The sequence below is a fragment of the Larimichthys crocea genome, chromosome XXI, assembly GCF_000972845.2.
Source record: "Larimichthys crocea isolate SSNF chromosome XXI, L_crocea_2.0, whole genome shotgun sequence".
Classification (NCBI taxonomy): domain Eukaryota; kingdom Metazoa; phylum Chordata; class Actinopteri; family Sciaenidae; genus Larimichthys; species Larimichthys crocea.
Genome location: NC_040031.1, coordinates 16,727,273 through 16,754,606, shown reverse-complemented (window position 1 = coordinate 16,754,606; position 27,334 = coordinate 16,727,273). Strand labels below are relative to the sequence as shown.

Genomic DNA, 27,334 nt, shown 5'->3' with positions numbered 1-27,334 from the left:
TGACCAACAAAAGCAGACCTGGCCAGTGTGGCTTTGTGTTTTCATATGGCCCTAAATTAAACATGTCCGAGCCAAGTCAGGCACTTGCTCTGCCGCAGGAAACGCTTTTTCATCTCCTAATGAATGTGCCTGAGGGGGTCCCACAGGGGGCTCCACTTCACCCCTCATTAGACGGGGTGCTGCCTCTGCCTTCATGCTGAGGAGCAACCTCCTGGAGAGGGGCCTCCCACTTTATCTGAACGTCCCACGCTCCCCTGCCCCGGACCAGTGGACTACCACTCCTGCTCTCTGTCTCTCTCTGTCTCCTTTTTCTTTCTCCCTCTCCATCTCTCCCTGTCTCCACTACTTCCAACCTCGCCACAAAGCAGCTCGTCTTATAGTCGCAGACCAGGGATGACAGGGATGAGAGGACGGTCCATGCTCCTAATGTCCTTTTAATGGCCTTGTTTGGTCTGTTGTGGTTGTGATTTATTGCCGTACACACACTTCTAATGTTCTCCTAGATGTCTACTTGACTGCCTTCTTCACAACAGGTCAAATAATTTATTGTTTTAGACCTCAAATTGAGGAATGGTTTGACAGACTGATCAGCACTGCGTTGAAATCTCCACTCTCTTCCAACCATGCTGTCTCCATTATGGCCTCAGACAGACATGTGCATTATGTGAGGAAGAGAGGGCCAGACGTGCTGTGTAGTAGAAGAGCTGAAGAACTGTGCAAGACCTTATGCCCTGCTCTGGCTTAGAAGTTCCTTTCTGGTGCAGCGCTGCAAATACCCACTGTCATGTGGAAAATATTGACAGCTTCCTTAATGAAGCAAACAAAGCACAGACAATATTCCTTTCTGTTGTGAGGCAGCAGGAAGGGAAAGAGGGACAAACTGGCAGTCAGCTGACTCTTTGAGCCTTTGCATGGTAGCAGAGCTGATTGTTATTCCGGGGCTTTTGGGATGTGTTTATGTAATCATTAATCTTGGCACTTGTTTATTTGCCTGGGATTAGAGCACCACGGTGCATTCACCGGCAGTTAGGGAAGCTGGTTCACCAGAAGGTAGCACCGAGCGCTCAGGTCCACTGCAAGCAAAAGCGTGCAAGGAGGGAAGCATGCTTTGCGCATGGCTGCTTAATCCTGCCATGTTAAACAAAACCAGGCCAGTGTTTGTAGGACTGTGAAAACAGCAGTGCAGGGGGAATGTGCATCACATGCTGTAAGCAGTCTGTGAACTCTGTGTGGCAGTAGACACTCCTCGTGCACCCCTGTCGTCTAGGAATGCCTTTCATACGGTCTGCTCGACTGGAGAGGGAGAGCGAGGACGTCGGTGGAGTTGCTGTGCAGCTCCTTCACAGTAAAAGCAGAAATCATTGCAGAAGAATGTTTTTTTTTTATTCAATCTGAACTTGTTTCCCAAACAGGCATCGTTTTAGAAACTAATATAGATGGACTTTTAAGCTCAGTCGCAATACATTTTTGGGAAAATCCACAGGGTTTTAAAAATGGGTTTTATGGCCTCAAGGAGGGGGAGCATAAAGGAACAGGTAATCCTTCAATTTACTTGAAAATGTTATAATCACTAAACCGGGAGATGCACTGTTTTCACTGCACAGCTACCATACATACTGTAGATTCAGTGGCAGGAGAAGTATTCAGGTCAACAATACCATAGTGTATAAATACTCTGTTACAAGAAGAGAACCTGCATTCAAAACCATACGTAAGTAAAAGTAATCACAGGAAATGTTTAAGTTTGAGCAAATTTAAACAACTTATATACTCTTAGGCAGTTTAATCTACAGCCATGAATCATATTCTGTAAAATCATCATGTGTATAACATCACTGTCCTGTAATAACCATATTTCTAAACTCTTTTATGTATTTTGTCTTTTAAGACCAGCTTTATGACGATGCATTTTCCAGTTGGACAGTGGGATTTAAATAGTTAAACTGTGTCTTAAGAAGAATGAGAAATAAAAGAACACTTGATGCTTTATTTTATCTATAAAAAAAATTAAAATTAAATTCAGAATCACCTAATTTGGAAGTACATGGTTTCCCTTGATGGGAAGGATATCAAAAAAATACTCTTAACTATATTTATTGATCAGATGAAGTAACATAATCTAGTAACTGAAACAGCAAGAGAAGTGTAGAGGAGTATAGTAAGTACAAATTGCAACAGTAAATGTACTTTGCGTAGACATAATTATATAATACATAACTGTAATCTGCTCCCATCAAACATAACATATATTACATGATTAGTGAGAAAGTGACATATTAGTCTACTGACATATTTAAAAGAGCCATTGACATTCATTGCCTCAGTCTTCTTATCACAGACCTGATGCTGCCAGGAGCAAAATGAAATAAACAGATTGATTTGCGGAATGTCTTGAAAATTTCATCACAAGTAAATATTTTACACGGTTACGATCATAACATTTCAGTTAAATCACTTTGAACGTTTAGTGGCGGTGAGGATAAATGATGTGTGATGGAAGTGTTCACAGTCACTTATTAAGACACTAATAGCCATGGGCACTATATATGGATTAGATAATTTCTCTGTCTCACTTTAATTTGCTCTCTGCACCTGGAGAGGGCCTACAAAATCGTTCAAGGTGGAATAGTAGTGCTAGGTGTGTGTGTGTGTGTGTTTCTCACATGAGGCGAAAACAAAAAAAAAGTGGGAAAAAACAGAAAGAGTGAGCCCGGTGAAATAAGCTCTTTGAGAAAGCTCTTCTTCTGGGGCCCCATGACACCGGTGATCTGTGGAAAGGTTGGGTGCCTCTAGTTTCAGCTCTATCAAGCTCTGGATCTTTGAGCAGCAGGATTCAGTATCCCAGCTAATGTAACAAGGCTCATTTGTCTCAATCACACGTCCCTGGAAGTATCGGCTGGCCATTGATGTCATTCATCTTCCCTGTCCTTGCCTGCTCTTTTTCAGCTGATGAAAACCCAAGACCTTCAAGCAGAATGGTAGAGGTGCTGTAAAAAATGCTCATCAGCCCAGCCATAAAAACTGTTGAGTAACAGAGGTGCTGTGTGGGGCATTCATAAAACTTACACAATAACTTCACAGATTTTATTTAAAGTAGACAGACATGCACATGTTTGTGATTGATTTTTTTTAACCCCGAATGTTCACTTTCTTTAACACATCATCAGATGGTGAGAACATTTTCTTTTATCTTGGCTCTTCTAGGAGCAGTTGTTTTTATCCCTTATCTCACTCAGTACACAGCATCTGAGCAGACACATTCGACCGTCCCGTTAGAGCAATCAGCGTTACTAAAATGATATGATCTCTCTCATTCACAAAACCACGGTACAAATAAAATCTATGTATGCATGGTGGAAAAGTAGTCAGATCTTTTATTGAAGATCCGTTAGAATAAGAGTAATAGCATCAAATATGCTTGAATTAAATAATTAAGTAAAGTACCCATTATGAAAATTATCAAAGTGGGTTAAAAAGTATAAGTTTGTCTCTAAAATGTCATGTAGTGCAAGTGAAAGGCATAAAACTGAGATACTCAAATCAAGTATGGGTGCTTCAAATCTGGACTACTTGAGTGAATGTACTTAGATACATTCTACCACTGATTTAGTTTACTGGTAAAGTTTATTTAGCCACGGGTATTGGGGTAAAATGTTGCTGCCATTATGTGAGCTGGGAGTTTCCAGTACAAAAAAAAAAGATTAAACTGCAATAGAATAATAAATTATACATAATCCAATATGATGTAAAAGCTTTCATGTATTTCAAATTTCTTTCCACAATCTGGTATCCATTACATGAGGAATAATTCAGGGTGACATGTGCTCGTGTGTAACAAACATTGACAGGAAAGAGCACCATGATGTGAAGCAGCGGTTTGAGCAGAAAGCATCTGTATCGTTATAATGTTACCCGCTGTTCGGTGTACCTTACACACTAACCCCAACGTCGTACTGTAAGATAAGGTATCACGATTTTTTAAGTATAACTGTTAAGTGACACACACAGACTATGACTCCTCCACAATTTCTTCTTTGTAGAGATATTGCATAATGACTTTTCTGTCATGCATGCTTTTTTTTTCTTTCTTCCTTCTTAAAAAATGATTTCAAATGTCTTGGAATGAAGCTCACAGCTTGATCTATTAACACGTGTGCAGCGCTGGCTTCGGCTGATGTCAGTTCCAATGGAAATACTGACTCGCGCTATAACTGGAGGGAGGCTTATGCTGAGCCTTCCCTCTTCGATGGAGCAAATCAAGATCATGATTACTATCTGGCCCGTGCAGCCAGTCTGCGATGTCTGGAAACATGTTTTCCTAAAGAGACCACAGAGGGACAATTACTGTCAGCTGAACTATTCAGCCTGCTCTCCATGTGTGTTCTGGCTGCGTGCCTCTGACCCACTGACCCTGAGCAGCAGCATGAGACTGGACCTCCAGCCTCCCCTCCTTTTCCACACCCCCACAAGTACCCCCCCTCCCCAATATCCACCATAACTGAGGCATCCAAATATGCACTTTGCAAATGTCTAAAATGCTCATACTCTGTCACCCCTCTGGCAAAAAAAAGACCGTGCAGGAAGTTGTATTGATGTGAGTTTTGATTTCTTTGTGTGAAACAGTAGAAAGATCCAGTTCAAAAACCCACAGCAAGAATCCTGGTTGTCTTACAGAAACGCATACAAATACAGCAATTATAGGAGGAAGGAAGTTGGACAGTGTGGCAGTAGCAAATTCCCTGGTGCAATGGAACAAGGCTCTTTGTTGTTATGTAGAGGTTTTCTGTGTGTAATTGCAGTGGATGTTTTTGAAGGATTCATTATTTATATATTCCTGTGTTTTTCTAAAGGAGCCTACTAGGCTGCCGTCCCTGCAGGGAGATGGGAGGGCTGAGAGGTGCTTAACTGAGGCACTGTACATAAATTGAGGCTTTAACCGGTGGCTGCTTAGTTCAAGTGGTCAGAATATAGGTTTCAGAAGCATCACATGATTCTCAGCTAAATCTTAGAATTCAAACAGCAGCTCCTGCGCCAGTCAATCAATCGGTCCTATGTGATTTCAGCCTCAGTGATTTTTGAATTTTGGTGCATCCCAATGCGTTGCTGCGCCAGGGTATGAGTAAAGAAAAACAATGCACAAGCAGCTCTGACTCAGACTGACTAAAAAAACTTCAATATTCCTTTTTAAAAAATTAATGTCATTATAATAAAGGATGTATCACAGTTGAATTTAAGAAAGGGTTCAAACCAAATGATCTAAATAGTCAGACAAAGCATGTAAATATTTGCAACACATTTTTTATTTAGCTCTCATAGCTTTCTATGACTAACTGGGGGCTGGTAGAATGCATAAGCAAACGCTGTCTACAGATTGTATTTTGCCATCAGAGTAAACAGTGTGAGCTTTTCTCCCTCCTGGCACACATGTACGCCCTGCATGCACACGCTCGTGCACACACAGAAGGGGCGTGCCCTCCGGTCCCCAGCACCCGGGCACAACTTCACTTGTCACGGCAAACGCAGACAAGAAGGGAATAGGTGGGGGTGAAGATGGATAGAGGGAGGTAAGCAGTGATGGGGAGAGAGATTTGAGCTCAGGTGGGGCAGACAAGGGAGGGGAGAGGAGCGCCGCACACATGCTACCCTTCATGGTGCTCGTCTGCTCGGTAAACCCAGGCTTTTGTTGTTTCCCCTAGAGTGCAGGCGCGCAGACTCCCAGTCAGGAAGCTCGTCAATCTTTGCCACAACAGCACATAAATTAGTGCCCAAATTACTGTTACGCCGGTGGAGAAAGAGACATGGAGAGAGATGTCTTATGTTGCGGTTTGGGAATACATCTTTCCTTCTCCTGCTCCCCCTCATAGAGGGTGTCAGAATGCACTTCAATAAAACAGTCAAGTAAATACAGGGAGAGACATGAAGAGAGAAACACTGCTGTGTTGTACAGGCATCTGGAGTTGGGCAGTGTTGAAATATTAATAGGCCTCACACACAAACAAACACAGAGATGTACGCATGAGTTCATCCTAAAAGCAGCCCAGGGCGATGGTCCAGACCTGAGCTTTAGCAAAGTCACTGCACTGCGATGAAGGAATAATAGGAAAAAGGCTTAAAGAGCTCATCTTTTGAAACAGAAATATCTCTTCAAATATAGCTGGTCTCTAGTGAAGGGGATCACAGCTTAGGCAGCTAAATGATTGGGGGGGGGAATTAGCAAGAAGCAGCATAGAGACATCAAAATGTGTCAGTTATGTCCTTCCTTGCTCTAATCCCTCTGGTCAGTATATTTTTTGATGACTTCAGCGTGTTTACAGGTTGAATGGAAGCTGTTTAAAGTGATGATATATAGAGTTTTGGTCTGCAGGTGAATTTCTGTATGCCACTGTGTGCTTTCTTTGTGCTACAAACCAGCAAATGCCATTAGAAACAGCTCTATGGTAATATGCCAGCAGCTTCCGATCCCTAAACAAATAACACATTTATACTATTCAGCCTGTGTTCCGTGCCATGACTGTCCTTTGCCGCTGACATTCAAATAACCTTTCTTCCGCGGCATAAATGGGAATAAAAAAGTATTGTGTTGTTGTGCGACTTCACATGACGGCAGAGCCCTGGCAAGATGAAAAGAGGCAGAATTCTGATTCCAGCTCTTGTTAGGCTGTCGTCTCTCTACAGCTAGATCTGACTATCGTGGGTATCTGTTTAGAGAAGACTCTGTTTATCAACCGACAGCTGATCTCCAACGCCAAATGGGAAGTTCGTGTCGCAAAATGAATCACTGCATGTAATGATGGAGGAACATTGCTCAATGCAAGTCAGTTCCCAGGGTGTTTGCATGTCGACCATGTGGAAATGCCATTTAAAAAAAAAAAAAATCTGCTTTTGTTCAACTGTACTGACAACAAGACATGTGATCCTTATAAGCTTTTGTTTGTTTTTGTTACAAAATATTCTAAAAATGTAATAATCAACACAGTTTGTCTGATGATAGAAGGATTGTTAGTCTGTTCATAATGCTGTGTCGTGTCCAGTTCCTTACATAATCTCTGACATGAGCCCACTGGCTTGCGTCATTGACAGCTGTCAAGGCATCATGACCGACATGCACACACACACACACACACATACTGTACATACACATTCACTCACACACCCCCATGAGAAGCAAATGTGTTTTTCCTCCAACATGTTTTTTTTTTTTTTTTTTTTTTTTCAGAAGTGATGTGCATTGTAAATGAGCCAATGGATGAAAAAATGATGTGCGTATACAGAACAGTATAGAAGCCTCTATTTCAGGGCTCATTTATTGTGCACATCTATCACGAATCATCAGGCCATGAGGAAATGATTTAATGGTCCAATCGAGTAATGGGTTAAGATCTCAGTATTATGATGGTGGCCTGTGCATGGGTCTGTAATGTAAGGGATAATCTTAATCCTTCGACGTTATGTCAGTAGTCCAAGGGTTCAGTGGGAACAGCCAGGAGATTTTTATGAGTGATTTTCCATGTTTGCACAAGGCTGTAGGACTTTCAGTTTTATTTCATTTTCTTACAAGCATGCTATACTGGAAATCTGAACAGTATAATAATGTAAAAGTATGACAAAAATGAAAGAATAATAACCAGGAACCAAATAAAATGTTTGTTTTTCATCTGACAAGAATATAACCCATTACAGCAGGCTCTTTTCTGTGCATGCTAATTGTTTTTCATCAAGAATTTACACTGCATAGTGACCACCACAGTATGAGCGTTTCTAAATATTTATTTGCCAAATAACAAATTGTCAGTATATTTCTCAGCTTCACAATGTGAATATCTCTTGAATGAAGCAATACTGCACAGGGAGGAAGTTTTCTGTCTGACAGTGTCTGTCTATTCAGTGCTTATAATAAAATAAACTACGACAGGGACCCTGTAAGCTGCTAGTGTGCTTTTGACAAATTGTTTCTGGGTGCTTATATTTGACTGTCACTTTCCAGCTCTTTGATAATATAGTGTAGTTTAGCAGTGGGTTGATCTCCGAGCTGTGGAGAAGACAGTGAAGGGCACTGGGTGAACATGCAGAGGCCTCGCTGCCCTATTGCACATGTGCTCTGAGTGACACGTCATCCCCTCAAAGGGCCTGCTAGGGTGGTGAATCAGTGTCCTTGAACTGCTCAACCACAGACAGACAAAGAACAAGCTTTACTATTCGGCTTGACTGTCTCCTCTTTCTGCCATGCTCATTCTCCAAGACACCCACGCCAGGCTGCAATGTTGCATACAGGAAATCAAGTCTTGAGCTGCTGTCCGGCACTTACAGTTACGCGCGTGATGTGATTGTGCTTGCAGTGTGATTCAAACATAATCTTGGCGTCTCAGCAGGTGTCTTTGAAGTGGCCTGCTCGCAGAGGCCATCTCGCAGTGCTGTGAGGAGCGGCAGGCTGCTGGGGATGGGCTTTAGCATGGCTGCCCGTCTAACTGTGCCTGGCTTTGATGTCGTAAACAGAGCAGGCAGGGCTGGCTGGCAGGGAAGCGGGGCAGGCAGGGAGGCAGGCAGGCGCGGTGAATGGGATCAGTGGCACTGCGCTGGTCAAGCTCAAGCGAGCCAGCAGCTGCCTGTTTCACACCAAGAGGCAGTTAACACCGCAGCTCATGTCAATAGATATTGACTGCCAGATTGGGGAGTGCTTATAAGCGCAGGCCTTTTTTTTTGTTTGACTGACTCTCCTGTGTGAATTCAGTTTAAATCATCCTCAGTGTCTGAAGTGCAGCTTAGGGGACCCCATGACCAGTCACTTAACAACTTGCACTGTCATACGGATATACAAATATTGACTTAGGCTGATGGTGCAGGTGACTTCATGGTGTATTTGGTCTCCATTGTGTCATTGCTTTGTATTTATCCTCCTTGACCCCACTCTCTGCACATCTTTTTGAAAGCAGCTTATCCCCGTGTGGAAATAACTATATGTTCAGACTGAGGTCTTTTCTCATACAAGAAAACTACAGAGCCTGTCTCAGTCTGGAGACAAACCCTTTTTACTGTTGAGTGCACTGAGCATCCAGGGGCTTGTGCAGCGGTGGAGTGAGAGGGTGTTAGCTGGTGAGGCTGTGTGCACTCGGGGCCTTCCTGCTGCAGATAGGGCTTTGTGAGGCATGCTTGTGTATGTGTATGCCCTGCCCGGCCTGGCACCCCCGCGTCTCTACTCCCACTGCTTTCACCTGATGTGGCACAGCCTCTGTCAGGCCTGAGCGAGCACCCAGCCAGCTCCGCTTCTTCAGGAGAGATGAAGGCATCTCTCTGCTATGCTGTGGGGGTGGGGAAGCTAGCAGCAGCCTAAGCCTGGAGCTATCAGAGGCTGGAGCTCAGAGCCAAAAGCCTGTGGGCTGGATAGGGGTGGGTGGAAGCTTGGCTTAACTTGGCAAGACAACCATATAGCCACAGCCCTGCACTGCCACCCAATGGCTGGGGCTTGTCACTACAACCTTTACTTCACCATAACCACAGCTAGTCATAATTACAGCACGCTTCAGTTGTTGTGAGTGCATGTCAGAACAAATTATGTAAGTAATGAGGCTGAAAATGCTAAAGGAGTCGAAACACACTGCACTGCTAATGCTCATGCAGGGAGAACACAAAAACAAACAATAGAGTGCACTCATACAGAGATAGACCTAACTGAAATAACAAGCAACTGTGCACAGTAAGGAAAAGATTAATTATAAATTAACCCTCTCAGTTAGGTTGTCAAAGCCCGCCTCCTGCCTGGATTTCACTCTAATCCGGGCCGACGAGGTGCAGTGCCCTCCATTGTATGTGAGAATCACAAATCGCAGGAGGTGTTGTCTGGAGGAGAATTAATTGTGCATGTTCTACCACTCCCTTTTGTTCATTTTACTAAAATGTAGGCTAATTCCATGTAAACATGGGCCGGTCTTGTTGACTCCAACAGTGAGAGGAGAACAGACACAGATTCCTGAATGAATAGAGTGTGGCTCCGGGGTTAGTGGATTAGAGGCTCTGTGTTAAGGGCCTCTCCCGGGCATGCCTCGGGGACAAGGACATTATCCACATGACACATTACAAGCTTCTAGGCAGATGATTAAAATGGGCAGGGATCTCTGGATTGAACCTGAGCAACAGTACTTTTGATGTGATCAAACTAGTTTAAAGAGGTTGGTTGTTAAAGGTGTACAGGGGATATGTGAAGCTTCTTGTCTTGGGAGGAGACTTGAGGCTCAATCATAGACAGTTAGGCCTGGCTAGAGGGGGAGAGGCTGATGTAACACTTTGACATAGTGAATGTACCACCACTTTTTTTTTTTTTTTTTTTTTAAATTATCATTTTTATTGCATCTTATTGAGGCAAAATCACGATATTCCTTCCCTAATTGGTATAGACTTGTGTTGCAATAGCTCCATGCGCTCTGATTGGTTCGTCCGTATGGCTGGTTGGAGAAATCCATTACATCGTGAGAAAATATCCCGCGGTGATCTTTCCTCGATTTAGATCAGATAGCGGAGTTCGTCTGGCACTGCAGTGCACTGTTGGGATGGTGGGACTGAGATGTTGGAGATGTGGAGGAGGGCTGTAAGATAGAGATCTCTGGGGGTGGGGGGAGAGAGAGAGAGAGGTGGGGGGGGAGTAGACAGAGGGGGGGTGGAGGTGGAGAGGGATGTAGCATCAGTGGCTGCAGTGATAAAGCTGAGAGCAGTGGGACGAGCTGGGAGTTTCTGTGTCTCTGAGTCTGTGTGTCTGTCTGTTCTTGTTGTTTGGCCCTGTGGTCTGCTCCGAAGAGAAGGCCAACGATGGATGAGGCCTGTCCTCTCTGTGCTTTTTCCTCTATGGCGGGTGAATCACAGGCCTGTCAACAGCAACAACACACAAACCCACCCCGCTCCCCCCCCACCCCAACCCCAACCCACCCCAAACAAACTGAATACAGTCACTGCCACCAATACCATGGGCTAGTTATGATTCTTTGTGGCCACATTGGATTTACTCCTGAGGTTTTATATGTTTTTTTTTAAGTTAAGAGTCTTCATAACAACATTTTTTTCTTCAACAAGGAATATGTGGCCTTGTGGGGTCAAATCAGCCTTTGTCATTGCACAAGGCTTAGTATTATTGCTACTGTGGTGTATTAAGGGTTTGTGGGTAGCTGGGTTTTTCCTCATGCAAGTTGTGTTTTGGATGCAAATTGACACCATGTTTACATTAGCTGTTTGTGAGGACTTAAAATGGCCTCCTTCCATTCTCTCTCTCTCTCTCACACACACACACACACACACACACACACACACTCACACAAACTCTGTAAATATACTGCTAATGCTCTGTGGAAAGTGAGGATTCAAAAGCCACCGGATGAGATGTTTTTAGAAGCACAGTGCTCTTTCATGTACCAACATGGATCCTTGGTGAGGGTGTTGTACAGTGACTTGTGACAGCAAAATGTTGATATATATATAATATATATATATTTATTTATTTCATTTCCTTTTCTTCTCTGCAGCTCAAATCGAAATAATTCCCTGCAAGATCTGTGGAGACAAATCATCAGGCATCCATTACGGCGTGATAACATGTGAAGGCTGTAAGGTAAGCATCAAGAGACCGAACCTGTTTGTGTCACGGGAGATAGTGAGTGTGCATGTTCGTGAGCGACAGGAAAGCTGAGGAGGGGGAAGACGGGGAAAATTGAGGATGTAAAGAAAAGTTGCTTGCTAGGAAAAAAAACGTTTGAAAAATGTTGCTGAAGTTTTTTTTTGTTTTTTTTTTACAATGATTTGGAGAGGGGCTGCAAAGTGTAAACAAACAGCACACAGAACATGATCATTAAAGTGGTCAAGCAGCACAGAGGACATCACACATAACCACCCTACAATTAGTAGGACAAAGTCATTCCTCTGCCATGCTCTGCCTTTCCCTCCCAGGGACATGTCTTTCACTGTTTCTTTTTTTTTTTTTTTTGCTTCTGCTGCAGCCTTCTCTTCTTGAAATAAAATGATCAAAAGGAGAGTGCTTTGAATTATAGCAGATTGTTGGCTGTTTGCTACAGTGTTGCTTCCATTGAAGCCGCCTTTTGTACTGTTTCAAATGCACCAGCCATTCACAGTGAGGGGAATTTTGTGCTTAGAGTGTATTCTTGTCCCTGTGCTTGTCACCAGGCACATCATTAGCATTCCTCAGCCAGCCTGCACCTTTGCTGTTTGTGTGCGTGTGTGTGTGTGTGCGTGTGTGTGTGTGTGTGTGTGAGAGAGAGAGAGAGAGAGAGAGAGAGGTTCCTTTCAGCACTTCTTCCCAGTGCTCCTCTCACTCACACAGGAGCTGCAAAGAACAAAACACTAAAGAATAAACTGCTGAAATCTATCTTTAATGATTGCTAATTAGTCCAAGGCAGAGAGGCCTTTAATGATATGTGCGAGTACAAAAGTTTGGACCATAAATCATAGCATTATTAAAGAGTGCTGCTTGTCACTGGCAGTTATAGCCTGTTTCCATAATGGCTTCCATTATAAAGCAACTTGGCAGCTGTCAGCTGTTTTCTTGTAATTAAACAGCCAATGAGCAGCTAATTAAGACATATGTGTATGGAGCAGTAGAGTGGGGCATGTTAATGATGTGCTGGAATCAATTCATTAAGTCAAAGGATGAGGAATCCAGTCGGTGTGCATTCGCAATCCTTTAGCACTGCACATGCCAGTGCTGCGTTAATCAACGCTAATAACCCCGCTGAAGAAAAATACCATCTACTGTTATCAGTGCTACCCAAACACACCACCCTCCTGCTGTACACACTGGTGAAATACGGCGCTATTTGAATGGCAGATATTACAGCGTAACAGCCAGGAAAATTATTAGTTATTATCTAATCTGTTTGGCAGAAGTAAAATAAAAATATCACCACTAGAAATACAACAAATCACTACCAATTAGGAATTCATTTTGTCTCTCGCACTAAAACACTATAAAGGCACAAATTGATCCTTCGATTCCAAAACATTTTTCCACCCACGGTGTTCTATCTACTAACCGGAGGTGTTTCTATGCCCCTTTTCCTGTGCAGGGCTTCTTCAGGAGGAGTCAGCAGAGCAATGCAGCCTACTCCTGCCCTCGTCAAAAGAACTGCCTGATCGACCGCACCAGCCGCAACCGCTGCCAGCACTGCCGGCTGCAGAAGTGCCTGGCAGTGGGCATGTCACGAGATGGTAAGTGCTTGATGGAAGAGGTGGGTGGCTACAGTAGAGTGGCATAGCGAGTACGGAGAGGTGAAGTTCAGGTTTAAGCCCCTGTGTGGGCAAGAATCTGCTCTGCTGAGTAGTCTTTGGACCAGTGCTTCAGGGGTACTGTTGTGGACTCATTTTTATGAAGGCGGCCAAGAGAGAAAGACTTCCACATGAGGATAAAAATACCAATTGGCATTTTCATGATGGTGGAAAAAAACTCAGTCCAGGAACTCATCTGTTTATTTTAAAATTAAAAGGGAAGACTGGATAAAAAAGCACAAAAAATAGTCACGCTGCGACCACTATGTAATTTAACTATTTGTTCTTTACTTAGAGGGGTCGATCAGTAGCTAATTTGTGTTATCTACCCACTTTTCTCCTTACTTTATATCACTGGGAGATTTTCTGAGCCATGCTTATCACGAGAGGTCATTGTTTGCTGTAAAGTATTCTGGTCAGCATTGTCCTGCAGCAGGAAATGCAACTTTTTGCCCCAAAAAAAGTCTTTGCTCCTGGGAAAAAATATGTGTATTTTTCAGAGAAGATCAGTAAACATGATGAGCCTGAGGAATATTACCTGATAGAATTAAAAAAAAAAAAATCATAACTTTATTGCAACTACTTCTATCAGTAGCCACTAACACCTGTGCATGTTACTTTGTGTTTATTGTTATTTGCTTGTTTATTTGTGGCCCTATATTGATGTGGTACTCTATATTGCGGTGAGACAAAGAAAACACACACATAATGACTACCATTATTCTCTGAGAGACACAAAAGACATATCCCAAGGAAATTGTGACATGCACACATGCTAAGATGTCAATTCATTGTCTGCCAGTAGCAGGTGAGTGCTTTGTCTGTGGGACTAATTTGTTGCTGTGATAGAAACTAGGTTTGATGAAATAGGAGGTTGTTAGAGGTTGTCATTAGTGCTGCTGCAGCTGAGATGCAGTAATGGGAGCACACAGGTGGGGATGGTGTGCTGGAGGGCTCCTGCTGTGCCAGGCTGGTCCAGACTGGGCCAGTCCAGACTGGGCAGAGCTAAGGAGATTATGTCAGAACAGAGCAAATCTATTATGTTTTTTTTTTGAGACAAGTAAAAACGTGAACATACATGCACCAGAAGCTGGCACAGCTTTATGCACACGGCTTTTGCTTTAAGTTCGCTTATACACGTGCATACATATTCATGAAAGTGAATGAACACAAAAGCACATTAGCACTTACTAGTGCCTTTTGCGTAGCCACACACAATTCTCACATGCACACACACACACGCACACACTCAGGACAGACGAAGGTGACTCTTGCCTTCACTCAACACACCAGAGCCCATCTGCCCGCACTCTCCTCTGTGTCGCTCCACTCGCTTTCTACGCACACACACGCACACACACACACATACACACACTGTGACCGGCTGACATACTGCCAGGCCCCCAGAACTCTGGCCAAGGAGTCTCATTCTCAGCACCACTGTTTAGTCTGGAAACCTTGAAACAGGAGGCAGCAACTTAGCCTGTCTCGTGTTTGAGTGGCTGGTGAGTCCCTTCCCACCTCTGCCTCTTTACTTATGAAGATGTTCATTTTTGTAATAATTCCTCATCATTACTGAAATATGAAGATTGGCTTTTTTCATCCTCGGTGTCATCTGTTAAAAGAGTATAGCACTCTTTAGTACTGTACTGTACATGAGGGCTCGTGGAGAATTAATGCTCATAGGAGGAGGAGGAGGCACAAACTGACAAATAAATGAATGATTATAGTAGGGAATTAATGTGCCCAAGAAAATCCAAGTCTATTTTTCTTGTTGTCTAAACAAGTCATTTTGTCTCACTGAGATTTAGGGTTGTTGTTTTTTTTCCTTTTTTTCCATAATTTAACATGAGATAATTTGATTTTTATTCAGAACAGTTCTACTGTTTCAGGCATTTTCTTGACTTAAGTGTCGGTTTCTTGAGTGGTGAAGGGACATTGCAATATTAGAATTTTAACAATTATGTTTGATTCAATGAAAGTACTGAAACATGTCTGTTTGTATCCCACTGCACTGATTATTTTACTTAATAGAGAGTAAAACAGTGGCAAACTGCATTTTGTTGTCTCAGTACTTGTACTTTGTGCAATGACAATAAAGTTGAATCTAATCTAATTTACAAGAATAAGAGTTGGTTAGTTATTGAGTCAGAGGGCTTTCACAGTATATTGACTTAATACTTAGTTATTACTTATTTGTGCCACATATAGAAAATGAACATATACCAGCAGTTCCGTTAAATTGTAATTGTTTGTGATGTATAATGAGTCTCACACATGTTTTGTCCTGCTAATCACAGCGGTGAAGTTTGGCCGCATGTCAAAGAAGCAGCGAGACAGCCTGTACGCCGAGGTCCAGAAGCACAGGCTGCAGCAGCAGCAGCGTGACCACCAACAACAGCCTGGAGAGGCGGAGCCACTCACACCTAGCTATGGCCTCTCAGCCAATGGCCTCACAGAGCTCCATGATGACCTCAGCGGCTACATGGATGGTCACACCCCTGATGGCAGCAAACCAGACTCGGCGGTCAGCAGCTTCTACCTGGACATCCAGCCATCTCCTGACCAGTCAGGCCTGGACATCAACGGCATCAAGCCGGAGCCCATCTGCGACTTTGCCCCCGGCTCTGGCTTCTTCCCTTACTGCTCCTTCACCAACGGAGAAACTTCCCCCACCGTGTCCATGGCTGAACTAGGTAAGGAGCAGGAGAGAGGCAAGGGGAGACAAGAGGAGAAGACAGCAAACTGGAGGAGGGGGGAGAACAACTCAACCGTGGGGCAAACGACACAAAGGTTGCTTAAAATAGCAGGAGGTTGGAGACTCATCTCCAACACTCATTAAAAGAGCCTCTTTTTTGTAATTAGTTTCCATTAATTAGGGCCAATCAGGATCCAGCAGGGCAGGCGTCTGGGGAAATCATTTTTTTAGGCTCCCCTGTGTCTAGGAACTCCTTTTAACAGATGTGTTTTCAAAACCATTTAAATTCTTATACTCAATATTTCTCTCAGAGAAAATGTGACCTTTGTTTCAGTGAGTAACGTGGCACCCCTCCTCCTCTTCATGCATTTGTGTCATAACTAGATTGGCTTTGCCTCAACCTTAAGTTATGAGCTTCCTGCAGGCAGTAAAAGGGAAATGTCAACAAGCCTTTTTCCCAGTCAAAAAAACCCCACGCGTATCCGCCTCTCTTCCTTCTTGAAAGCTCAGTAAATAAATCTTCTTTTCCTGTGGCATATTTCATCAGTGAGGTCTTCACTTTCACATAGCCTTAGTGAGTAACATTCAGATCTCAACTGTGATCTTTTGGATTTGTCACGATGGCTGTATTGCAGAACACCTGGCCCAGAACATCTCCAAGTCACACATGGAGACATGTCAGTACCTGAGGGAGGAGTTGCAGCAGATGACCTGGCAGGCCTTCCTACAGGAGGAGGTGGAGAGCTATCAGAGCAAGGTAACTCGACCACGACCGGGCATGTGCTGGCCTCCGCAGCAGTTACAGTTAATCAAATCCATTGTTTTAAAAGCAGATAACCCATTCTCTGTCCTATCTGTTCTTAGCCCCGGGAAGTCATGTGGCAGCTGTGTGCTATCAAAATAACAGAGGCCATTCAGTATGTGGTGGAGTTTGCCAAGCGCATCGACGGCTTCATGGAGCTGTGTCAGAATGATCAGATAGTGCTGCTGAAAGCAGGTATGACAGCCCGTCAACATGGCCTGCTGCCGTCAAACTCACCCACCACCACCACCACCACCACCCCCCTCTGGCATTGTCACAAGGGCGTAGCTGACCTGACTGCACAAAGCCCTCTTCTTCACACGCACAGACAGTGTCACACTGAGGAGACCCAACCCTGCCTGTTTCCTCTCTCTGTCTCTGTCGCTCTCTATTTTCCTCTGTTCGTTACATACGTAGCAGGGATGGACACAGCATTAGATAAGCAATGTGTTCCTGAGCTCAGATAATACCTATCATGACGGCTGCCATTTCCTCTCCCTTTTCTTAGCCCGAACAGATGATGTCTGCTTATTCAAACTGCTCTCATGAAGACGTACTTGCAGAATATCAAATGCAGCCGTGGCTCTGTGCACACTGTCACCTAGATTTATGCGTGAATACAAATGCTCGCACAGGTACAAACATACCCGCACATGCAGCAAACAAACACCTCTCTTGGGTCTTCCCCTGGGTTTTATTTACATTAGTAAAGCCAATATGAATAATGAAATAAAGACTGAGATCCCTTGTCAGACATGACATTTTAAAACAGTAGCATCTCCCTCAGAGGCAGTAATGGCTTCGGTTGCATTTTCTTGATCCTCTTATCCACTCCCACAGAGTGGTACAAATTGCAGGATCCTGTACCTATCTTGCTAAATAAAGGTTGAATGAATAAGCACTGTCACTACTGAATGAAGCACAATTTTTATCTGGCATGTCATTGTGGAAGAATAGCCTTCTGTCTATGATATTATCATCTGCAGAGGTGTTTTTTTTCCCCCTCTGACAGCAGCCTTCTTTATTTCAAAGTGGCTGTGTTACTCATGTTGTAGAAGAATACCACAAAGCACAATCATGTGTTTTTGCATCGTTGACTGATGTGTAACTGTTAGGGGAGGGGGGGGAAAAAAGAAAAAGAAACAAAGCTCAGATTCAGCATCTTGTTCCTGTATGTCTCCACAGGCTCTTTGGAAGTTGTGTTTGTCAGAATGTGCCGTGCCTTTGACTCGCAAAACAACACAGTCTATTTTGATGGAAAGTATGCCGGACCTGATGTGTTCAAGTCATTAGGTAAGTGGAGTGGGTGGGTGTGTGTGGGTGTGTGTGTGGGCGGGTGTGTGCATGTGCACGTTTGAATGAGTCTGCGCGTGTGTTTGTATGTGTGTTTGCATGGCGCTGCTGTTTGTGTGCGTTTCTTACAGTGTCTTACTCCTTTCCTTGGTGTAATAGCCAAAATTAGAGTATGCTGTTCTGTTCTACACAACGCTGAAGGCCTGGAAGCAAACTCTGAGCACTCATCCCTGGCTCACCTGGCATTGCTGTCTCTGCAACGGTTATTTATGGTAGAACAGAGACGTTAGTGAGGCTCTGCTGCATATGGCTCCTGTAACTGTGGAATAAATAAAGCCAGACGGAGTGTCTTTAGGGAGAGCGCTATCAAAACCATCATTGATAGTCTGACATAAAACAAATAAAAGCAAATAGCATTCGTGTTTGACTGCCATGACATTAGTAAGACTCTCCACCATGGATTTTCTCGCACTTCCAGCTGCCTTTTAACGGAAAAACAAAAATACAGATATGCATCCCATAGTGGCAGTAAAAATGCTGAATTCTGTTTCGGCGGTATAACTTTACCATTCCTTGTAACTCCCTGTTTGTGTGTGCATATGAGTGAGCATGTGTATCTGTCCCAGCCTCGAGAGTCCCAGTGTCCTGTGTGTTCTGTGCAGAGGGGTCCGCAGCGGGGGAGGCAAAGTGATGGGCTTCCCGAGCCGCGGTGGCATCCGCCTGTCTCTTTCTATCCTCGATAATTGATTTAACTAAAAGCCTCAATAGTGACCTCATTTTGGCTTGCATAACACCACCCAACTGCCAAAAGTGACTCGTCTGGGAGGCAAAACTCAGTAAAAGCATTGCCTGTTCTGCTTAAGACGCTCCCATGTGCTGTCAGCATGCCGCTCTTTTTCATTCCTTCCCCTTCCTCTCCCCTCCCTGTGTGCCTCTCTCCCAATAAAGATCAAGAGTGAATGTTGTTCTTTGGTCTTCCTCATCCTAAGCCCTCTCTCTGTGTCCTTTGCTGTGGCAGGCTGTGACGACTTGATCAGCTCCGTCTTCGAGTTTGGGAAAAACTTGTGTTCTATGCACCTGTCTGAGGATGAGATCGCCCTGTTCTCCGCCTTTGTGTTGATGTCTGCTGGTAGGTGTCACTCATAGTGCAAAGGGGAAAAAATGGTAGACACACATTCACCACAACAAGGAACGCTGTATCCCTGCTGTTTTTCTCCATCAATTAAAGTCTTATATTAGCGGCACGGTGTCATTACAGAGCCAGGCTGACTGTGTTAAGGTGCCTACACGTGTTTGTACAGCAATAAAAAAGTTGTGATAATTTACCTTCCAGACCGATCCTGGCTCCAGGAGAAGGTGAAGGTGGAGAAACTCCAGCAGAAGATCCAACTGGCCCTCCAGCATGTCCTGCAGAAGAACCACAGAGAGGATGGTATACTTACAAAGGTACAGTACGATGCAGCACACACCATTATTCCTTAAAGTGACTGTGACCCTTGTAGCAGTGTAATCTCCCACTGCCTAGGATCTTTATCCACAGGCCATCAACCAATTTTAGTGCAGATTAAACTACCACAGATCTCAGGGGAACCATTCATAATGTTACATGAAATGCTCTTTTATCAGTAGAGAAGTGGTAATTTATCAATTGTACCAGCTCCATAATATGAAGTGTCAACTTTTCCTTGTGCCTTAGCGCTTGTCTCAATATTTACAAGTCTGTTTGCCCCTGTGAGAGACGGAATAGACTGTAGGGAGGAATGTTTTTCACTACCATTGCTCCATGTCCTTGCTTCCCTGTGAATCTAAACAGCCTGTCTCCTCTCTCTCCACAGTTGATATGCAAAGTGTCGACACTGCGAGCGCTGTGCAGTAGGCATACAGAGAAGCTTACAGCTTTCAAAGCAATATACCCAGACATTGTGCGTGCCCACTTCCCCCCCTTATACAAGGAGCTGTTCGGATCAGACTTTGAGCAGTCCATGCCCGTTGACGGGTAGCAGCCCTGCCAGGTGCCAGTGTGCCCGCCGTAGGGGAATGTGGAGGAGGAATCTGAGACACTTTATTGGTGCCCTGCACAAACCAGAGTGGACAGATGGCACGCTGTTCAACTTCTTCTTTTACATCGGAGGGGAGGGCTTAGGGAGTTGATTCTCAAGGTTTACTTTATTGAATTTAGTTCTCTTTGGAAGACTTGTGGGACCTGACACCCCATGGGACATGAAGAGGAGATAGGGACAAATAATTTCTGTCTGGTTGAACTTGACCCTCTTTTGCGCATTTTTGAACATGGGATTCATGATTCACTTCATTCATTTCCACCAGTATTTATTGCATCACCATGGTTATGATTTTAAAGAGTTAATAAGTAATGATGAATCCGCATCAGTATTATTTTTCAGGTTACACTCCCAAAACAATTTTAGCATTTTCATATTCAAAAGTTTAAATGGTCTAATCCCTACCTGCTTCATACACTATATCCCCCCAAACTGAAATAAATAGCTGATAAATGCGCACATTTTGGTCAAGTTCAGCCGTTTTCTTTTTTCTCTTGTGTTCACTCGTATTTTTTTTGGACGCAGTTCCTGGAATGAAAACTCACAGCGACTTTGAGGGAGGGTCTGTCGGCATGGTGATGCAATCGGCACCTCTCTGTGGACAATCGTTTAAAAAAAAAAAAGAAAAAGAAACATAGAATTCTGGTAATTCTAATGAAAAACGCAATGATTTTAGCTGTCAAAGACTCCATCCACCATTGTTGCATAGTGAAATCATGTAAGGCCATCTGCTATTAATCCTTCTCTGGACAGGTGCCCTGGAGAAGCACAGGGCACCAACACAATGAAAAGGGTCCATTCCACCTGTTTTATAATGTACTACAGGGTATATGGTCATAAGTACTTACTATACAGAAAAAAGTAATGTTTATAGAATCTATTTTAAATAACATGTATGATATTAGTAGTTAGACCATTCTTAATTGTTGAATTGATAAGGCACTTTTATTTACACCTTTCTTTAATTTAAGACTTGTATATTTACCTAGTGATGTGTTGCATGTGCACAAGAAATACAAGTTGAACCATGGTCACAGAGGCTAGTCCTGGGAGCTGCAGATGATACTGGTCTAGAAGTGTAAGGGCTGTCTGTTGGGATTGCTGACGTGGCGGCTGGTTGGTGAACAAAGAGGCGTGGATGAGAAGGCAGGTTAGAGAAGCTCTATCACCTGTTACCTCAACAACTACCTGTCCAACACCTGTCAAAATGTAGCTCAGATACTCTTTTAAGCGAGTATGCACACTTAAAATAACAGCCAACAAACCTTGTAGTGATGTTACAGCCTCTTTCTTGATCTTGAACAGACCTGGATTGAACAGCGTTTGTTTAAACCTTTTTTTTTTCCAAATACCAATATTTGGTACTTACTGTGAAAAACCTCACATATTATGTTAAGAACAGCACAAGAAAACATAAAAAAAATCAAACATTATCGCAGCCAGATCTTACAAACCAACAATGAATAGCCTTGAGGTCGGACTAGAAAGATCACACATAGACTGTAATCCAATTGTTCCATCTAGTGGAAGGTAAAGATACAGCAAGCAAGTTAACAGTTCTAAACCTGACAAAGACACAAGGTCTTAACCTAAAAGCACATTCATGAGCCTCTGTTAAAATGTTTTGAGTGTACTTTGTTGTTGTTTTCGAGCAACTTTATCTGCCTTCTCACCACAGCCTCAGCCCAGCAATGCCACAACAGGACACAGAAGGAAACAGTGAAGGGAAAGTGAATATTCAAAGCCTTGTCTGGTAGTAAAGCTTCTATTTTTGTAACATGTTTTGGTTAATAAACTCATGAAAGAGAACGAGGGAGAGAAAAAGATGTCAGGTAGCACTTAACTATATTCCCGCAATAATTAGAATAGCTGTTGTTTGTATGATTAGGGGAGAAGCATAAAAATGGTAGGACAAGTGCTATTTTCAGAATGCTTTGTTGTTGTGTTTCTGTTTCGTTGAGTGTGTCTTTCTTGTCGGTGTGGTAGTAAAGTGGTAGAAAAAAAAAAAGAAACCCTGGATGTGCCAAACAGTAGTCGTTGCTTCCGCTTTCCAGTCTACTCGTCTGTTATGTAGAATGGATTCCTAAGACATTCCAGCAATCTCAGTAGCGGCTTCTAGAAATATGTTTAAAAAAAGAGAAAAAGAAAAAAGAAAAAAAAAGAAAAAAGTGTTATCCCTTTAGAAACCCAACGAAACATGTTAATACATCTGTCACCAACCGTTACATAGAATCCAGTTGTTTGTCTTTTGTTTTTCCTTTTTTGCACACTATCATTCCTCTGCCGTGCAATTTGCACGAGGCGTTAAGGCCTTGTGCTGTCACCCCTCAGGGACGAGTTTCTTTTGCGCTTTCTGTTTTGAGAGGACATTTGTTTGTACTCATTAAATTTAGTTTTATGTTTTTGTTTTTTTTTGTCAGGGATGTTCCATGAGAAGTCGTTGAGATTTGAATATTCATCACAGAGTGGTTCCGAATTTTACATTATCAATGTCCTTAAGGGGGCCTCCAGTTGCTCAATGACCACCACTGCGCCCCTATGAGTTCAAGAGAATCTCATTTGTGAAAAAAAAAACAAACCCCATCACTTTTACAAACCGCAGTTTTATCAGTACACAGCATATTCGTGTCACAAAAAAAAAACAAAAAAAAAAAAAACGTTTTGGTTTCAAATGGTGTCATCAGGGTCTTTAAAAATGATAGCCCTCTTTGTTAGAAAAACCAAATATTCTTATGCAATACTATAAATCTGTTGTGTTTTGGGTTGTAGTAGATATGCTGTACCTAAGTAATAATCTCTGTTATGATCCAATGCTATTTGGATATGCACAAGCCCTCTACGACTAGTAAACCTCAGTCTCCCAGCAAAAGAAAACCCAGTCTGGAACAACTGCTAGACAATCCAGGTTGAGAGGCCCAGTGGCCTGGCAAGAGCAGCAAAGAGGATGAGGTGTGAACGCTCAGGGAGGTAACAGGTAGACCGAAGAAGCAGCTCACTTTCCTCTGGACAGTTGTAGAGCATTTGATTATAGCTCTTTTGTGAATTTATGAGGTCTTTAAAAAAAATCTCTTCAAAGCACTCAATTAATAAGAGGAGGTGGCATAAGCGCACTGAACATGCAGTACAGCACTTACTGTTCAGAAAAAGATTAAGAGATGGAGATTTGGCTGATTTCCTATTTATTTGTTTGCATAAAGAAAATGGGTTTGTTTCTTGAAAAATGATTATTCATTTTTGTTAAGCTGTTGTAATATTGCTGATGGTCAAAACAATTCCGTATTGTCTCAAATATGATCAGCTAAGGTCTACCACCGAAACAGTTGTTCTCTCCATAAAGTGAAAATTTCTTTTCAAGTTGAAATGGTTGAGTGGCATGTAACGTGTTCTACAATATAAAACAAGCAATACGCCTTGTGTTATAATTACGGGTCTCTACAGTGCAGTTGTCATCCTTTTGAATTGACTTTTGTTCATCGAGTTGACTCAAACTGATAACGTTTACTCTCAGTCAAGAACAAAAAAATCTTTTTTTTAAAAAGCCCCATCACTCTGTTTTCATCTACTTATGTACTGGTATGGTTGGCAAGATAGCTGGTCATCAAACACATGGATACTTGTGTCTAACTATAAACTGCGCCTTCACACAGGCCTGTAAAGTGATGTCCTTCTGTATATTCTCACTTGAGATATCCCGATTTAAGTAAGGGATTGATGCTAAGTGTGCTATTCAATCAGTGTATAGTATTCAGTAAAATGTGCTGGTCCTTCTGTCTCTGCTCTGTTGTCTGTTTGTAAAAAGCAATAGTGTGTGTGTGTGTGTGCGTATGTGTTTGTTCTCACAGTGTGTGAATAAAATAAACCCCAGACAAGGCTTTAATAATTACAGAGGAACAGGGTTATGTGGATGAGGAGGTCTTGATTTTATTTTGGGACTTTTGTTTAAAAAAAAAAAAAAAAGGTTTTGGAAATGCTGAGCTTGATCCATCCATAATAGGTGTAGGTTTTCTTAAAGCATGACATAATGCCTTCAACAATTCATAGGTCTGCAGAAAGCTGTGAAGCAACATTGACCGGCTTCACAGTGCAAACATGCTTCATCACTGGTTCAAACGGCACGGCCTGAACTGAAATGAATTCTGAACTGTAAATTGAGAGAAACGTAGACCGTGACCATAAATTGTGAGGATCAGAGTTATGTCACGCTTAAAAAAAAAGTTGTGCTGGAGTGTCAGTGTGTTACCCAGAATTATGAGTCGGTCGTCACATTTTAACAGAACTCATTTTCCAAAGCACAGCTGATAAGGATTTATGATTAAAAATACATTTAAGAATATAGTTTTAAAAAAACGAAAAAGCAACTTTTAGCCATAATCGAATGTCAAGCAATAATATATGTCTGTGTATTATTTTTGATTCTTTTGTGCATAATAGTCTTTGAACATCTGCATGTAAATACACCTCTTATTTATCACCTTTCGGTTTTGTTTTATTTTGTGTTGATTTCGTGAATGTTTTTATGTTTCATCTGTATATTTGACCAGTTCTGTTCCCAGGTGGAGAACTAAGAACTTGACATGGCCTGTATGCTGTATATCTTATTTTCTCTCTTTCTCTCTCCCTCATTCTCGGCTGTTTATTCACCATATTTAATGTTATTATTGATCACATGTATAAAGGTAGCTTTGTAATTTCTGTCTGTATAGGTAAGAGGAAAATACTGCTACTAAGGCCTACCCAGTGAAAATATTTATCTGTTTATCAATTACACCATATTGTACGATAACTCTGTTTCTAGTTTGCTTCCCTCCTTTAGGATTAGTTTGATAGAGATAGGGTGTGCTGACATTTATTTTGTGTTGCCCTAATGTGTGGTGCTAGGTAAGTTAATTTTGTGAACAAAGTATTGATTCCTAAGCCTGGCCGCCCTATTAGTCCATTCATTTCATTGCATATTAATGTATTATTGATATTAGGACTCAATAAATAATAATGATAATGAAAATGATAGTGGTAAAGTTACCCGACCAGTACCTGTATCAGTGTGCTAGTCTTGGGATAAGGCACTTATTTCCTTTTGACTTATAGCAAAGCTAGTATCTGCTAATTAACAAGCTATTTAAGGTTGCTTTTCTGGTTTGTGGAAAAATGATAGTATTCAAACTGAAACAGCAGTATTGTGTTTTTTCTTTGTCTGATTGTAAAAACCACTCACTGAGGCTATAGTTTGTCAGGTTTTAAGATACTAAATATTTACCTCTCTTGCGTCTGCATAGTTCTTCACCTGATGCAGGGAAGTGGTGCTTGGATTTTATTAAACAGAGCCTCGGTATGCTTTTGTTATTCCCCATTTTAGACTATCCTGAAAGTGGTTTCTTCAGACCAGTGGCAAAATCCTTTTGCACCACATGAAGTGTTACAAATGTACATGAAAGAATTGCCATTTGAGGACAAAGTTGACCTTTTCTCTCCACTCTGTAGCAAATATCAGTGAGAATATGCTTGCAATAATATACAACGTATCACACTGAGTGCCTCTCGGTGTAACAAGATGCATACATGGTTTTGATTGTCTTTTTTTGTGGTTTTTGCAGACGTGTACTGAAGTGACTATGTATTTTGTACATGAGGATGAATTCTCACTCTCACCTGCTTCAACTGTTTTTTCCGATTCTTTCTTTATGTGATGTTAATCATTTTCACGTGGGTTGAGGCGCTTTGTTAAAGGGTTTTAATGTAACGATGGTCCGTTTAGAGTGTACAAGTCACCCCCTCACGTTATTTGAGAAACACAACTGGAAAGTTTGTTTCAATGTTGATCTCGAATGGTCAAATAAATGCTCGCAGATAATATTACACAAAAGTTCACCTGCACAGTTTTTTGTTGTTGTTGTTCTTGTTCTTGTTGTTGTTGTTTTGTGGTTAGGCAAAAACAGGCAAGCCACATATCTTCACTTTCTGTTTGTTTTATATCAACTTTTTTTATTTCACAGACAACAGAAGATTTACTAATGCATTGTATATCAAGTATTTGTATGTGTTTGTAAAAGAGGCATACAACACATCTGGATTTCTTTAATGTTCTGTGTTCAGTGTACGCTCAGTCGGTTGGGGTAACTTAACATGAAGGGTGGGTAGAGCACGGGTGGATTCTTTTTTCCATGCAAAAGCAGTACAAATTATGGGAAAGCCGAAACTAGTGTGTGGTTGTCACAAATTTCTAAGTCACACGTTTGCTACTGATGTTAAAATGGGGACAGATGATCATGTACCTTTTTATCCAGCTCTTTTGAACTCTCTTTAGCAGGTAGTCTATTCACAAACGTAGTTTTGCTCCTTCCTGTCTGATTCTTAAATATGAAAATAAGTATTTTGATTCATTTTGTAAATACAGCTGTAAAGAAAAATAAGAAATTTAATGTTGTCTTTTAAATACTTTTCATTCTAATATGAATGTTGTTATATTGTACTTAGAAACTGTACCTTTAATATTACCTTTATTAAAAGTGCATTGGACACATCGATTTTAGATGTGCTTTATGTGCTGTTATCCCATAATAAAATTTACCGCTTGTAATGGGCTTTTATTTCCTGACTCTTTATCTGTCTCTGTTGTCTGCTCTCTCTTCCTCTGGCTTCTTCTTCTAGTTTCAACATTTAATCAGCCGTGGTATCCTCCTTCCGTTCACTGGAAACTATTCTCCAAATTCTATAAACAAATAATGTTATCCAATTCATCTAAGACCTACATGAACATGTGCAAAAGTACGGCAATTAACCACACACAGAAAAGATACATTTTATTTGAGACATATAACGTACAAGTGTAAATGTATCCTTGTCCATATACATATACAGATAAAGCTTTAAGCAGATAACTTCATTGTACTGATCATGACATAAATCAAATATAAACTAAGACATTAATGTTCTTGTTACAAGACTCACCAATCAAAAACCCCAGTCAATTTTACAATTTATGGCATTGAGCTGCATATAAATATGAATCCTATATATTTAATCCTATATTTAAAATATATATATTAAAATATGTGACATGGCCAATCTGTGGCAATTTAAGAATGAATGTAAAATATACAGCATTTTTTTCAACTCATGACACAAACTTGACAAAATCTTTATAACTGGTTATAGTTTCTAAGCTTTCTGGGAAACTGGTGTATTATTTATTATTATTTTAATGAATAGCACAATTTACCTGCGGGG

General features: G+C 41.9%; 1 protein-coding gene across 2 annotated transcripts in view; it reads left to right on the top strand.

The window, feature by feature from the left end:
- Positions 1-25,970, top strand: part of roraa (RAR-related orphan receptor A, paralog a) — a 177,728-nt gene extending 151,758 nt beyond the window's left edge. For both annotated transcript variants that reach the window (XM_019272285.2, XM_010729418.3), the window contains 9 exons: positions 11,505-11,590; positions 13,059-13,200; positions 15,558-15,953; positions 16,591-16,712; positions 16,820-16,952; positions 17,943-18,050; positions 19,069-19,179; positions 19,384-19,496; positions 19,886-25,970. In XM_019272285.2, the coding sequence (XP_019127830.1) occupies positions 11,505-11,590; positions 13,059-13,200; positions 15,558-15,953; positions 16,591-16,712; positions 16,820-16,952; positions 17,943-18,050; positions 19,069-19,179; positions 19,384-19,496; positions 19,886-20,050 (1,376 nt within the window). In that variant the 3' untranslated portion in view covers positions 20,051-25,970. The remainder of the gene's footprint in view (positions 1-11,504; positions 11,591-13,058; positions 13,201-15,557; positions 15,954-16,590; positions 16,713-16,819; positions 16,953-17,942; positions 18,051-19,068; positions 19,180-19,383; positions 19,497-19,885) is intronic.
- The last annotated feature ends 1,364 nt before the right edge of the window (positions 25,971-27,334 follow it).